The sequence below is a fragment of the Balaenoptera musculus genome, chromosome 12, assembly GCF_009873245.2.
Source record: "Balaenoptera musculus isolate JJ_BM4_2016_0621 chromosome 12, mBalMus1.pri.v3, whole genome shotgun sequence".
Classification (NCBI taxonomy): Eukaryota; Metazoa; Chordata; class Mammalia; order Artiodactyla; family Balaenopteridae; genus Balaenoptera; species Balaenoptera musculus.
Window position 1 is genome coordinate 21,868,086 of NC_045796.1, and position 15,549 is coordinate 21,883,634.

General features: G+C 34.4%; 1 protein-coding gene across 2 annotated transcripts in view; it reads right to left on the reverse strand.

The window, feature by feature from the left end:
- Nucleotides 1–2,341: 2,341 nt before the first annotated feature.
- Nucleotides 2,342–15,549, reverse strand: part of PEX3 (peroxisomal biogenesis factor 3) — a 34,813-nt gene continuing 21,605 nt past the window's right edge. Inside the window, exons 9-12 of one of the 2 annotated variants that reach the window (XM_036871684.1) lie at nt 13,961–14,031; nt 11,745–11,867; nt 5,697–5,793; nt 2,342–3,315 (exon numbers count right to left, since the gene is read on the reverse strand). In XM_036871684.1, coding sequence (XP_036727579.1) covers nt 3,232–3,315; nt 5,697–5,793; nt 11,745–11,867; nt 13,961–14,031 — 375 coding nt within the window. In that variant the 3' untranslated portion in view covers nt 2,342–3,231. The remainder of the gene's footprint in view (nt 3,316–5,696; nt 5,794–11,744; nt 11,868–13,960; nt 14,032–15,549) is intronic. The other variant, XM_036871683.1, reaches the window with a different exon arrangement.

The following is a 15,549-nucleotide window of genomic DNA, read 5'->3' on the forward strand; positions in this document are numbered from 1 at the left end:
GGTAAGTAAAAGACCTGGTTAGATAAAAACCTTCCTAACTTGCAAAAAAATGAATAACTGTTCATATCAGATTTTTATACATACACAGTAACAAACACATTTATACAAGTTTGAAGGAGAAAGTAGAAACTGTTTTAAGTAATCTCCATTTAAACAACTCACTAGATTAACGGATGCTCTCCATTTCCTTGGAAAAGCATACTGATTGACGCCCAGGCAAACTGCAGGCTTTCAGTTAGTAGGCTTCTGTCTGGCACATGCTTCACCTTGATTTTCACTTGCTGCAATATATGTTTACCAAGGGTTAGTTGAGTTTGTTACTGTTATGGGTTGAATAGTGTTCCCCAATAATTCACCTCTACCCAAAAGCTCAGAATATGATCTTACTTGGAAGTAGTGTCTCTGCAGATGCAATTAAGGTAAATATTGAGGTAAGATCATACTGGACGCGGGGGTCACAAACATGTAAAAGATGACCATATGGAGACAGAAGCAGAGACTATGCTGCTAAAAGCCAAGGAATTCTTGGGGCTCCCAGAAGCTGGAAGAGCCAAGGAAGGATTGGAGGGATTCTTCCTTACAGTCTTCAGAGGGAGCATGGCCCTGCTGACACCTTAATTTTGGATTTCTAAGCACCAGAATGGTGAGAGCATAAATTTCTATTGTTTAAGCCACACAGTTAGTGGTAATTTGTTACGGCAGTTCTAGGAAACTAATACAGTTACCAAACTGATTATGCCAGTAGAACTTTTTATCATGTTGCATAAGCGGATGAAATGAGTGTGAACAGTTATAGTTTCTGTGAAAACCAAGTTGAATACTTTGGAAAAACTAGATAAAAGTATGTTGCCTTTTTTTTTTTCCTATTTAAATGTACTGGTTAATTAATTGTGGGTAAAACAGTTGTAAAAGGACTTCCCAGGTGGCACAGTGGTTAAGAATCTGCCTGCCAATGCAGGGAACACAGGTTTGATTCCTGGTCTGGGAAGATCCCACATGCCGTGGAGCAACTAAGCCCGTGCGCCACAACTACGGAGCCTGCGCTCTAGAGCCCGTGAGTCACAACTACTGAGCCCGTGCGCCTAGAGCCCGTGCTCCGCAACAAGAGAAACCACTGCAATGAGAAGCCCCCGCTCGCCGCAACTAGAGAAAGCCTGCGCGCAGCAACGAAGACCCAACGCAGCCAAAAAAAAAAAAAAAAAAGTTGTAAAAGACTGAAGGGAAATATAGTAAAAATCTACAAGAATTCTGTACCCCTGGTTTACAACTATATAATGTAATACATGTGATTTGTATAAGAAAGACAATTAGAGAACCCTTATAAGCAGACCTACACTGAAAAGGTAGAAAAGACCTGGGTCCTACATTCAATAACTGGCAAATAAAGCTTATTTATATTTTAAGTTGAAATACCTAAGAGCACATGTGTTATTTTTTTAATGATACCCTGCTTTAAATGACTTTTTGGATTAACCAAACAACTAAGGGTCCCAGATAAAAGGGCTCCTACTGTACAATTAGAAGACAGATTTATAATGTCTAAGTCCAATTAGCTTCAAATACATGTGGTTTTTACCTTGTCATCTCTACAACTGCTACAACTCTACAGAGGTAGATGATTCCAGGTGGTAATTTTCAGATGAGCAGCTTTCTAGCCTTAACAAGGTCGCACCTGTTCATTCTCAAAATTTCCTTGGATGAAATCCTGGGTTAATACTGCTGGAAGAGATGCATGCCCTATTACACACACATTCACTAATTTTCCAAAATACAGTTTTTCCACCACCCTATGAGAAATAACATCATTATATTCTGTCAAATTTTGAAAAGAAGCATTTGCTCTCCTCTCCACTTTTACATCTGTTTTTTTCTGCTTTTTTTTGTTTTGTTTTTTGTTTTTTTAAAAAAATATTCTAGGCATAGATTCCCTAGTGGTTGGCTTCAGGCCTAACCTGGCCTTAGAAGAGACTTCACAATTCATTTTCTACCTTCTACTATTTAGCTATATGTTATATGTTAGAGAAACATAAAACAACATAAAATTATGCTACTGAAAATATTCTTATGCTACTGAAAATATATCTAATATAATGATGATACATGATTCATTTATCTCTGCTCTAATTACCCATATAAAGAACTATAGATTTACTAGAACAATGAATTATTTCTTTTCAGAAGGAAATGCTATTTATTTTTTCTAAACAAATAAGTTAAAAGAAAGCATCAATTACCAGTTAAAATGGAACTTGAAAGCTAGTGTAATCTCCAAAAATAACAGCAAAAATGCTATGGGACAAATAAATTAATAGCTGTAAAGTATTAACTCAATAAAACCATATTTTACTAAAATATTTTATTGCAATAAGATTCACTGTGCTCAAAATCAATACAAAGTAAGTTATTAAAATTATTTACATACAAATGAATGAAACTATGTACAGTAGTTAATCATAGCTGTGAGTAAACGGCATAAACACAATTTTTGCCCCTAAATCAGTATGTAGTTTCCTAAGGATTGTTAACAACAGTAAAGAAAAAAATTGCTGATCATAGTTGTTCCCTATTTTTTTTTGGCCGTGCCACGCGGCATGCAAAATCTTAGTTCCCCCGACCAGGGATCAGGGATCGAACCCGTTCCCCATGCAGGAGAAGTGGGGAGTTTTAACCACTGGACCGCCAGGGAAGTCCCGATCACAGTTGCTAAATTAACTGATTTCTATAAAAAATGAAGTCCTCAATCAGGTATATTTAAGATAAATAATTTATCCCTTTGAAGACTAACTGGAGAAAAGTCTGATTCACTCCTGTATACTGCAGTCCAGAGAACTTTATGATTAAATAGCATATTTTCAAGACTTCACACCTACTTCCCAAACAGATTTTACCTCAGTATTAATGTCAAAGTATACTGAATTTCCTGTTATATAAAAAAAGTATCTATGTTAATCAGTTTGTAACTAATATCCATGGTGTAACAAATTATTAACAATTCTGACATTTGCCCTGTGTACACTCAGATATGCCCACAAAAACCAGTCTGTTGATGACTTTAAAAAAATATATTAAGATGCCAAATAAATCTATTTTATTATGAAATGAAGACTTTGATTACGAATATATTTTTATTAGACATTTCGGTACCAAATCATTACCCTCTATATAGTTGATTTATTCAGTGTATTTTTTAAAGCAAATGAATTCCACTGTAGTTCTTCCTGAAGGAAAAAATCATTTCTCCAGTTGTTGAGGAGTACTAAAGGCCTCGTACACGTTAGCAGCGAAGTCTTTCACTTGCTCCATCATTAACAGATCCTAGCAAAGACGACAATAAAACATTACAGTTTATAAAAAGAACAGATAATCAGAATTCATTTCTGCAGTCAAGCAACAAAGTTAGCTCTAAGTTTTGTGGCATTAAGGCCAAAAAGAAAACCATTTAATGAAAGAAGTAGTTTTTCTTATAATAAGTTCCTGCAGATGTTTAAGTTCTTACGTGAGGGATAGTGGATATGATATGTATTCAAATGTGGCTTTGAGAAGAAGACCCAAAATAGTCTTCAAATGGATTTCTGTGTGTGTTAAGTGCTAGAAGAGTATCTGTTGAATAAATGATTACAACACTAACTATACAAGTCTAAAGGTACTTTTGCTGGAAGCTGACATGACATGATTGAGGTATATTACTTTCTAACAGAATATATGTAGTATATCATATATTATATATACACACATACATAATCACACATATACACCTGAGAACAGGGGTTCTTAAGGGATTTGTGAACATAGATAAGGAAAAAAATTACATCTTTATTTTCATTAACCTTCAACTAAAATCTAGCATTTCCTTCAGTTATGAATGTAAGCAACAAACTGATAGTATTAGCAGAACCTGTGAATTTGCCTTTAGTAGAAATCAGACATTTTTATATCATATGATAGACAGTTGTGGAAGTTACATGAAGTGCCATTACATCTTGTTATTTAATGCATGAACAAAGAAGCAATATTGCTATATCGTAAATTTGATTTTAAAAAGTATTTTAAAACTGTATGCAATTGGTTTTCTTTAAAACCTATGTATTTTACAATATGCATTTATAGGCATTATTCTGAGGAGGCGTCCACAGGCTTCTCCAGATAGTGAAAGGATCTATGACAATAGAAACCCTTAAGTGCCCTATGAGCAGCAGAGAAACAAGAAGTGAACGTATCCTTTGTGTTCTCTCCTCAGCATCAGAAAACCCAAGTGAGCTTAGGTTAAGTCTTGATCTCACAAATTCAAGGTTAAATTCTCTGAATACCACGTGGCATTCTAACTCATAGAAATCATAGTTAAAAAAATTGGTGGAAGTCTTGTCAATTAATGGTCTAGTTTATAAACTTAATCTACATCCAGTCACACTAGAAAATTTACTAAGCATTAGTATCAATGATGTTTTTACTAGGTTGAAACCTTTTGTCTTCATTCTCAATTATACAGACTTTAATTAATGTAGTACATAAATTACTTAAGCACCACAGCTGGTGTTGTATTACGCTTAGCTGTATTTCCCACTTGTCAAGATGAACAGCTTACTGACGAAGCCAGAGACTTTATGAAAATGGAGAAAGATAAAGTTAAGGTTCAAATGCCAGAAGTTACAATTTTTTTTCTCACACGAATACACATGTAAAAATTTAAAAAAAATAAACAGAAAATTTTAAACTAAGCTTTTAAGATTTTTTTGAGCTTAAATTAAGCTTAAAATTAAGTGAAATGAGATCAGCCTTATTCATTCTTTCTTCTGAAATATGAATGGCTAATTCTCATGGGTGAGAGGATGACACAGAAGACTGAAGAGAACAGTGAGGAAAAGTAGCATGTTAAGGACAAGCGAATGACACTACACAGAGAAAGGAAGAACTACAACCCATGCTCTCAGGGCTCTTCATGTCCTCAAGTAGAAGTCCACAGAGATAAACGATACTGAGAAGACACCATCTTTACACTTAGGCCTAGGGTCTCTTCTCACTGCACATTATGGCAGTGGTTTGGAACTGAGGTGTATTGCGAGTAAGTTATTACTTGTTATAGTTTCCAAGTTTGCAAGTGACTCGGAAAAAATCCTATGGATTCAAAGTTGTCCTTTTAATAAAATCAGTCTTACTCAATGTATTCTAAAATGCTTTCCTAAGAAAGGAGATGGAGTTATAGGTAGTCTAATGAAAAATTTAAATAACCTACTGAGTATGCAGTTTTTAATGAGCAGATTATTGGTACACTATTAATTGTTGTATTTATTAGCTATTAAAATGCTTTACTTTCCCACAAAAATTTTTAATTTTTCCTCAAAATGTGAGGAACTGGTTCGCTGATTTGCCTCAAGGCTCAACTTTTCTACTAGCACAGCTTAATACAAAACAGTAACACTGTAAATTTAACTGACCACTAGAATGTACTTGGACTAAAATGTAGTCTGTCTAACACGTGTTGGACTATAACATGGAGAAAGGTATTCCCAACCTCATAAAAGTGCCATGATACATTATTGCTCTCACAGGTCATTCTACCATACTCTACATGTGGTTTCAAGTTTTTGGTTTCTTTGAACAAATATCATAGAAGAGAAATGTAATGTTATGTTGGACAAATAGGACCACAACCAAGAGTACAATCTGTTTTTAATAATACCCCCAAGCTTTCCTCTTACCTGAACAAAATGACTAGGTGTTTCACTGCAAACTGAATGGATCTGTCCATTTATTATGGGAATTATCTTAGCTAGAGGCAGGCTGACACTGGAAAGACTAAAAAATCATCACAGTAATAATTATTTTCTGAAATTATCTTATAGGAACTTAATATTTTAATTATAAAAGTAACAGTCATTGAAAAGTACTTACAGAAATGTATTAATAAAATAAAAACCACACATAATTCTACCACCTAGAAATAACAACTATAATTGACATCATAGTTAATTTCTTCCAGTAATTTTTTATATATACATATCTATACTTTTTGTGTGTTTTTTAAAAAATTAATTAATTAATTAATTAATTTATGGCTGTGTTGGGTCTTCGTTTCTGTGCGAGGGCTTTCTCTAGTTGCGGCAAGCGGGGGCCACTGTTCATCGCGGTGCGCGGGCCTCTCACTATCGTGGCCTCTCTTGTTGCGGAGCACAGGCTCCAAACGCGCAGGCTCAGTAATTGTGGCTCACGGGCCCAGCTGCTCCGCGGCATGTGGGATCTTCCCAGACCAGGGCTTGAACCCGTGTCCCCTGCATTGGCAGGCAGATTCTCAACCACTGCGCCACCAGGGAAGCCCCTTTTTGTGTTTTTAACACACAACTATAACCTCCCAAGCAGCACTTGTTTTGCATTTTTGTTCACAGGTTATAATCATTTTTCCATCTCATTAAAATTTCTTCCAAAGTTTTTGTCTGTTTTTTAATAACTATATAGTAACCCATCCTCTAGCTGACAATTTATATCATCAGCTCCCTACAGTTGGGCATTTAAGTTTTTGCCTAATATTCCTTAATATAAATAACTTTTTGTATTTACAGTAAATTACTGGGTCGAAGGGCATGAATGCTTTTAAGCTTTAAAATGTATATTGCCAAATGCTCTCTGCTTCTCTAACAGTTTATGAGGATACCTGCTCTATCATGCCTTCTTTCTACATCAAGCATTACCTTTTTCTTTAACCTTCATATGTCTGATAGCTGAAAATGGTATCTCACAGTTTTGGTCTGTATTTCTCTTAATTACTAGCAATGTCAAATGTTTTTTTTCCTCTACTTCAGTGAACTGTACTGTCATCTAGTCAGCTGAGTAAGCAGGAAACCTGGGATCATCGGTACTTCCTTCTCCTGCCTATATCCAGCCTCTCCACAATCCTCAATATTCGTTAAATGTGTCTACTTCTCCCCACTGCCAAACTTATCCACACTAAGCATTATCTCTTCTCTAGACTACAGCAATGATCTTCTAACCTGTAAATATGCTCAATAAACATTTCCTGGATGAATGAATGAATGAATGTTATGTGTGACTATATATATAATGACTGTTAAATACTGAAACTACTTTTTGTGTGTGGGTTAAAGACTTGGTTTATTACATAAAATATCACATTTCATACATTTAAACCCGGGACTACACTAAAATTTTCCTTTTAAATATCATGAAAATGCTGAAGCTATGGTATCTAACTAGTATGCTGTGCTAAGATTTGAGGGAATGCTTAAAATGAAAAAAGTGGAGAGATTTATGCATTCCTGAAGAGATCAGTCATTATTCTCCTTCACAGTACCTTTGCAGCATTTTTCTTTTTTTTTTGAATTTTTAAATTTAATTTATTTATTTTTAAATTATTATTTATTTATTTATTTATTTTTGGCTGTGTTGGGTCTTCGTTTCTGTGCGAGGGCTTTCTCTAGTTGCGGCAAGTGGGGGCCACTCTTCATCGCGGTGCGCGGGCCTCTCACTATCGTGGCCTCCCTTGTTGCGGGGCACAGGCTCCAGACGCGCAGGCTCAGTAGTTGTGGCTCACGGGCCCAGCTGCTCCGCGGCATGTGGGATCCTCCCAGACCAGGGCTCGAACCCGTGTGCCCTGCATTGGCAGGCAGATTCTCAACCACTGCGCCACCAGGGAAGCCCTAATTTATTTTTTATACAGCAGGTTCTTATTAGTTACCTATTTTATACACATCAGTGTATACATGTCAATCCCAATCTCCCAGTTCATCCCACCACCCCACCCCCCGCCACTTCTCCCCCTTGGTACCATTGCAGCATTTTTCAAAACTTGTCATGATTTTTGTTTGATGTGTCTCTTTATAGATTAGTGAATTTGTCTTCAACAGAAATTGAAGACAGCACTACCACACAAGGTCCATGTGGTTTCATGCCTACCTCACTCACTGTATTATCCTAGCACTTTGTAAAGGGCTTGGTGCAGTGTGTGCTCAAAACATACTTGTTGACGCGATTAATAAAAGTTTCATTCATCCATTGCTATGTCCCACCCCCAATGTCCACTTTCCCGATTCCATCTTCACAAAGCAATCAAAGTGATCCTACAATGTAAATCCCATCCTGTCACTCTCCTGACACTTTTCTAGTGGCTCCCCAGCATTCTCAAGTTGACAATCATAACCTGTATGTGCTGAATTCTCCAACTTCATCTCACACCGTTCTTTTCTGAGTTCCATCCTTTCAGCTACCACACTGGTCTTCCAGGTCCTGGAAGTGTACTGCGGTCCCCGTCTTCAAAGTCTTTGCGCTATGCCTTCTGCTCTGAATGTCAACTGCCTCATTCCATCCAAGACCTCATCTTTTTGTTCTTGTTCAAATTATTTCCTTGCAAACTCTGCTTGACTTTCCATGTTTGTTCAAATACTTCTATTATATGCTCAACATTCTTTTCCTATATAACACTTATCATAGTTAATACAATTATGTTTACTGTCTGTTTCTCCTACTAGATTGTAAGATCCATGAGGACAGAGATTTAGTAAAGTACCTGATAAATAGCAGATGTTCAATAAACAGATTATAGATGAATGGACAAATTGGTCATTTCTATATGCTCTTTTGTGAATTATGTTTGTATCTCTGACCATCTCTTTCTTTGGGTTTCCTTCCTTAACTGATGTGTATATAATGCTATTAACCTCTTTATATGATGCGTATAGTTTGCAAATACTTCCCCTAACACATCATTTGCATTTAATATTGATTATAAAGTTAAAACTTGCTTGATCTTTAACTTTTAAATTTTACCGCCAAACATTATTTTATTCATATACAGTTCTTTACTTTCATTCTTAGAAAAACTTTCTCCATCTTGAGATCAGCTAAATGTTCACCTGTTTTCTATCACTTCATTTATGTTTCGATTGTTTAAACCCCCTGGTTTTTGCTTTTGTTTTTGTTTTTGGCTATAAGTATGGTACAGAAGGGCTCTAACTTTATTTTACAATTAGTCATTTTACAATGACTGTCTTACCGTTATTTACTAAATAATACATCTCTTCCTCACTTTTATCATATGCTATATCTTGTATATTTTAGAGCCTGTTTCTGGATTTTATATCCTATTTCACGGATTCATCTATTCCTAGTAACATATTATTTGAATAACTGTACCTTATAATACATGTTCTATAGGGAAAGTACATTCATTGCTCTACTTTTTCAATAATTTCTTGAGTATTCTCAGCCCTTTATTCCTCCTTTAGTATTATCAATTTTTCAGGTTCAAAAATAACAAAGCAACCACTCTCTAATCCTCAGTGGATTTTGATGGTAGTTTGACCACATTTATAGATTAATTTTGGGAAGCTAACTTTACAATTTTTAGCTGATTCTCTTGGATTTCTAAGTATAAAATCATGTCACTTTCATATAACAATAACCTTTTTCTCTCCCTTTCCGAAACTAATGTCATTTTCTGAAGATAAGAATTTAACTTAGAAAATCAAGAGTCAACTAACAGTTTATTATATAGTAATAAACATTCAGTAAGTGTCTCTTCGCAAAATAAATATATAAAAATCATTGGCATTCCTGAATTTGGTTCTAAAAATTGTCTTTTCCTAGTCTTACTGCACTGGTTAGAATAATAAAATGATGTTGAATAAATATGTCAATAGTGACCATCTTTATATTGTTTTTAATTTAATGGAAATAATTCTAGTGTGTTGCCATTAAGTATAACATTTGCTTTTGATTTCAAATATTTTATTATATAAAAAGGATTTTTTATTTCTAGAAGAGGTTTTATCAGTAATAAAAGTTATGTTTTATTGAATGCTTTTTCAGCAACACTGAGGATGATGCTTGTTTTTTGTCCTATTAACTTATTAATGTTATGAATTAGTATAATAACTTTCTTAATGTTTAAACTTCCTTGCATTCTTAAAATAAACCTTAATTAGTCACAGTCTTGGAGAATAACCAGAAATTCCAGGCTCTGATGTGAGACAAAAGTGAGTGAACATCTGGCTTTACTACTCGCTAGCTGCTTGACCTCAAATTATTTAATTTTTCTCTTTCTTAGTTTCCTCACCTGTGGCAAGAGGAAGATACTAGTACTTAGTTCCTAAGGCTATTTTAAGAACTCAATGAGATAATGTTCTGAAAAATACCTATCATACTGTACGTAGAAAAAGAAACAGAAGTACTGGTCACTATTATTATTGCTATATATTTCTGTATTTCATTTGTTTATATTTTATTTAGGATTCTTATATCTATATTCATACTTTAAGTCTGTATAGTTTTTCTTTTACATGCCATGTTTATTCATTATATTTTCTATTGGGTTGTTTCTTGTGATAGGAAACTTTTAATATTATATATATATATATGTTTATATATACACATATATGCACATGTTGTATATATAGTATACACATAAATATATACATATGTAATATATACCACATATATATATGTAAAATTTAATGTTTTATTAGTTTACATCATTTTTCTGTTGATTCTCTTGAGGGTTCTGGATTATTAATTGTAGTACACATAATTAGTGATATTTTGTCTCTTTGCCAATAGTTAAGTATAAACACTGAGTAGTACTACAGGAGTCCAGAAAAGATTATCAATGGCTGATGTAATTGTAACATAATTTTGATAATTCTTTAGTGTACAAGATCAAGTATTTGTTTATATTATAACAACTATTACAATTCTTATAACTACTCAGGAAATAACTAATACTTCTGCTAGGTAGAGATTATAGTTTTGTTGACTGGAGCACCTTGATTTAGGGAGTATTTTATAGAGGCTGAAATTTTTTTTTTTGATAATTTAAAGAACTGCTAAAAAAGATTTTAGGATGATATTTAAATTGCTTCAGAAAATAAATTTTATGACGCTAGGCATTCCAAAACCTCAATGTTAACTGCAAATTATTCCTTTTTGTATAATAAAGATGGGTCCCAGAGAACTGGGCAAATAATCTTGCCCTGTGTATTTGAGAATTAAATTGGACATTGCACATACATACTGCATATCAGTTACTGTTACCCCTAATTTTAACAAATGAGTTTATACTCAGTTAACATTGATTTAGTACTTATTATTTTCTGAATTTAACATAAAAAACTGCAAAAGAGTGTAAATCCTAATAGGAGATTCAAGGTGCTCATGCTGAGATGATAAGAATATAATAAAACCATAAGATACCTTTTGGCAGTGTGAATCCATGACTTAGTAATAGTTATGATTAAAATCACTACCAGTTGCACTAACTAAACATTCCTAATCCTACAAGAAGGGCTGTAGAACTAGGAGATGATAATTCATCAAGTGGGAATTTAGAACAAGAATGCTTGGCTGAATTATACAGGCTACTTATGGCTTATAGTACTGGAATAATATAAGAGAAAACATTAAAACTTAAATAACGTTTTCAGTTTTGTATTCTAAAGAGTTAAATTTAAAAAGCCCCAATAATTGAAATTTGGCCTATAGAAAAATAGTTTCACAACTTAAGTACTCTATACAGTGGCAAAATTTTTGGAAGAAATGGAAGTTTTAATATTGAATACTGAAAGAGCTCCTCCTAATGAAGGAGTCATTGGTTGAACAGAGTTTAATTTGTTGAAAAAACAAACATTCAAATTTATCCTCTAAGACATTTTTGTTACCTGGAACAAAAAATAAACACATCCAAAAGCACTATTTTATTAGAACATTCTTTAGACTGATAACATTCTTTTATGTCTTCTTACCTATTCATGGAGTTACCGTGTTGCAGGTCCTGTTCAGTAGGTCGAAAGAACTCAGCCATATTGTCTAGCAGTTTACTAAATCCTCGGTTTAGACAGGTATTCAAAACTGTACTAAAATCTGGACTACACAAAATAAGAGGATAAGTTACTTTCCAGATTTTCAAGGGAAAGGACACAAATTCAATAATCATGTGGTTACCTCTGACAGCCACCAACATTTCTAGTCACAATTTAGTTTTTAGACTAAAACACTATAAAAATATATCAAGGAGTCAATCTTAAAAGTTAAGCATAAAAAGTGAGCTTATTATTTAGCACAACACAATGAGAATATTCATGTATTTTGCTAGATTTTCTTACATTAGGTAGCACTTTATAAGTGTATTTTTATAAATATCAATAAATAGTATTACTTCTCTTGAGGAAACACTTGAAGAGGAATCCTCTTATAGTCACAGATTATTGGTTTGCTTTATATACTCTATCATATCATCCCAGTGAGACAGAATATTTTATTAACATGTACAACAGATGAGGAACTGGATACTTGAGGGATGAAGAAATCTGTCCAAAGGTTATGTAATTAGTAAATACGGGAGCCAGATTTGAACCCAGGCCTTTTTGATCTTAAAGTTCAAGCTCTTTTCGTTACATCATTTCAGTACCTCACAAAAACTCTTTGATATAAAGAATAATATATGTATGCTATGAGAGTTAGAAACTGCCTAGTTGAACAGACTAGTTCTATCTTCGACATGTAGAAATCTCAATTCAACTCATGAGAGTGGAGGGCTAGGGCTGTAAGTTTGGGAATTATTAACATACAGACAGTAAATTAATGGGAGTATATAAAATTGCTTGGGGCAGCTGAGGATGAAATAAGAAGAAATACCTGGGAAACACTAATATTTAAAGGAAAGGCAGGCATAGAGGAACCTAAGAAGAAATGATCTGAGAAGTGGGAGAAAAATTAGATCTTTCATTGAAGCCATAAGAGAAAGGAATTTCAAGAAAGCCTCGATCAACAGTATCAATTATTAGAGAAAGGCCAAGTAAGATGAACATTACATGTTGACTGGATTTGGCAAAAGATCACTGATGACCTTTTTCTAGAGCTTCATGGAGTGCTTTGAATAAGAAAAAAGTGGAGATCACTACTGTAGAAAGTCAAGGGACTAGAACTTGATGAATTCAGATAGTAGAGTCAGTAGCTGAGTTAACCTAAAAATTTGCTGATTTTCTTCAAGATTATGAAAAAATATTATAAACAAAGGATATGATTTGCCCAGAAAACAGAACTAGAAAAAATGATCTTAAATTATCTTTAATTGAAAAGAAACTTTGATATTTTAATCACTTAAGATAAAGTGGATGGAACTGGTATTACCACTAAGATTTTACAATGATAGAACTACCTCAATGAGTGTAAGTGGCTGAACCAAGGTTGACCAGATAATAAATAGGATAGCCAACCTTGAATCTAGGTCCTCTCGTCTTCTAATGCATAATCTGATGCTTTTTCCATTTCTAACACTCTGGCTCTCTTCTGGGTGATTTAAAATAGTAATACTCAGTTTAGGGAGGATGTGAAATTTTTATCACTCAAAGATTTAGGAACATTACAGACTATCCTGAAAGGGTTAGGGGAAGTAGTTCTCAAAATTGAGTACAGGTGTGTGTGCACACACATTAGCATGTGTGCACATGTGTCTACACCTGAGGCCTAGCTGGAGCTGGCTAGCTTTGGCTGCCAAGAGCATCTTTTCCCAACTCTCCAAGTCAGCACTGAGTGACGTCAAGTTGGTAGTCAGCACTGCTGTGGCTACAATTTGTTTCTGGTCTTTTTTCTTTACAGGGCTGGTTGTTAACCATTTACCACTATACACTGAGCATATGAGAATCACCCTGGAAAGCTTTCCTCAAAATATAAATGCTAACTATCTTCCAGTTCCTTAACTAGTATATCAGAGTCTCTAGGCTAGGAAAGTAGGCGGGGGCAAGGCATGGGTATCCTAAAAAAAATCTTTGCTTCCCTCCCCACCCTAATAAGAGGACCATTAGTTTAGGTAGGAAATCCTACTTAAGGCAGGGGAATAGATTTAAAATTTAATTTTAACAAAATATTATGTTGAACGTTGTTCAAGAAAAACTATAAAATGGTCATAAGTACATTCAAAAAAGAAACACATGTTTTCTGTTACATGCAGTATACATACCTTTCCAACATGTCTCTAGTTTCATTGAGTAGTTTAATAGTGGTAACATCTCTAGGAGAAAGCCCACAGGCCTGTGAAATAAAAAGGCCACATTTCAGGGTTTCAAATATTAGCACAGGGTTATGATGAAACAAATCATATTAATAAACTCAAAAGTTCAGGAAGCCTAAAAGTCTATGTTCTATCAACAATCAAAAAATGTTAAACTCAAAAAACTATAAAGGTGCATGTGCACAGGTAAGTAGTATTTAAAACATGAGTCACAGTAAGATCTTTGTTTATCTGACCCCTCTTGGACACATTTCTAGAACACACTTACAAAGAAGAAAATAGTCTTTGAGGTTGCAGAGGCCAGGGATTTTCTTCTTTGATTGTTAAGACATTTTATCAGGATATGTATGTGTCTTTTCTCATCAATCTAGTTTCGTCTAAGGCTCTGTGTGTCCTTTCAATCTGAAGTTGCAGGTTTAAATTTAATTCAGGTCAGATTTGGTCTATCATCCCTCTCTATCATCCGTTCTTTTGAATCATTTTCTTTTTTAATTCCACTGATGAATTTTAAAATTTGGAAATTTCTTTATCATTCCAGAAAGCTTTTTAAATACTATTATTGCATCTCCTCAAGATTCTAACTTGTAAGTAAGTTTTCTCCTGTTTCTATCATTAATTCTGTCAGGTCTGTTCTGCTCGTTCAATTTAGCCTCCATCCTGCAGTTCACAGGGTTTCCTTAGATGGTTTGCATTTTTCTTTGGCCTACTCATGAATGCAGGGTCTCTCAGTACCCACAAACGTCTATCTCTGGGGTTTCTGGGGAAGGGGGAAACCGGCAGGCAATGAAAAACATGGCAGTCTTTGTTCTAACAGGGCCTTTCCGCTGAGGTATGGCATAGGGGCCTCTCTGGTCTAAGACTTCTCCAATTGTTAAGTGAGACGTATTCTTCTCTCAACTGCAAAGAATGGATGCAATCCACTTACATATAAAATTTTTAAAAAATGAGGTCTATAACCTGTAATCTTTGGCATTTTTATTATTCTTAATCAATGAATAACTTAAATCACAACTGGCTGGGACACACCAGTGTATAGCAACACCATGGTTGATAAATGTTAGATTAGGCCTTCTTTGTTTCTCAACTGGATGACTCCTTCAGTCTATTCAGATACTGCCATCATTGATTCATCTTAAAAAGCAAATGTGATTGTGGTACTGGTCTGATTAGAATTTGAAATGGCAGTTCAGACTCTTTATCTTGGCACACAAAGCTCTTTAGGATCTTGCCCCAACTACCAGCTTTATCTTCTGTTACCTGACCTCATACAGAAATGCTCTAGCCAAAGGAACTGAATTTGTCTCCTGTGTTCCCCAGGTGTAATGAATATGTCTTATTCATTTTATATCCCAATCATACTAGTGTCTGTCACATAACTAATATTCAATAAAATTCTGCTGAATATCTAAAGTTGTTTCTAACTAGAAGTCAGTTCCATTTACAGTTTGTTTTCTAAATTAATGAGGTTTTATTTAAATTACTGAAATACATGTCTTTCAATCACTTACCTTTCAACAGACTCAGAAATCTAAATTTTA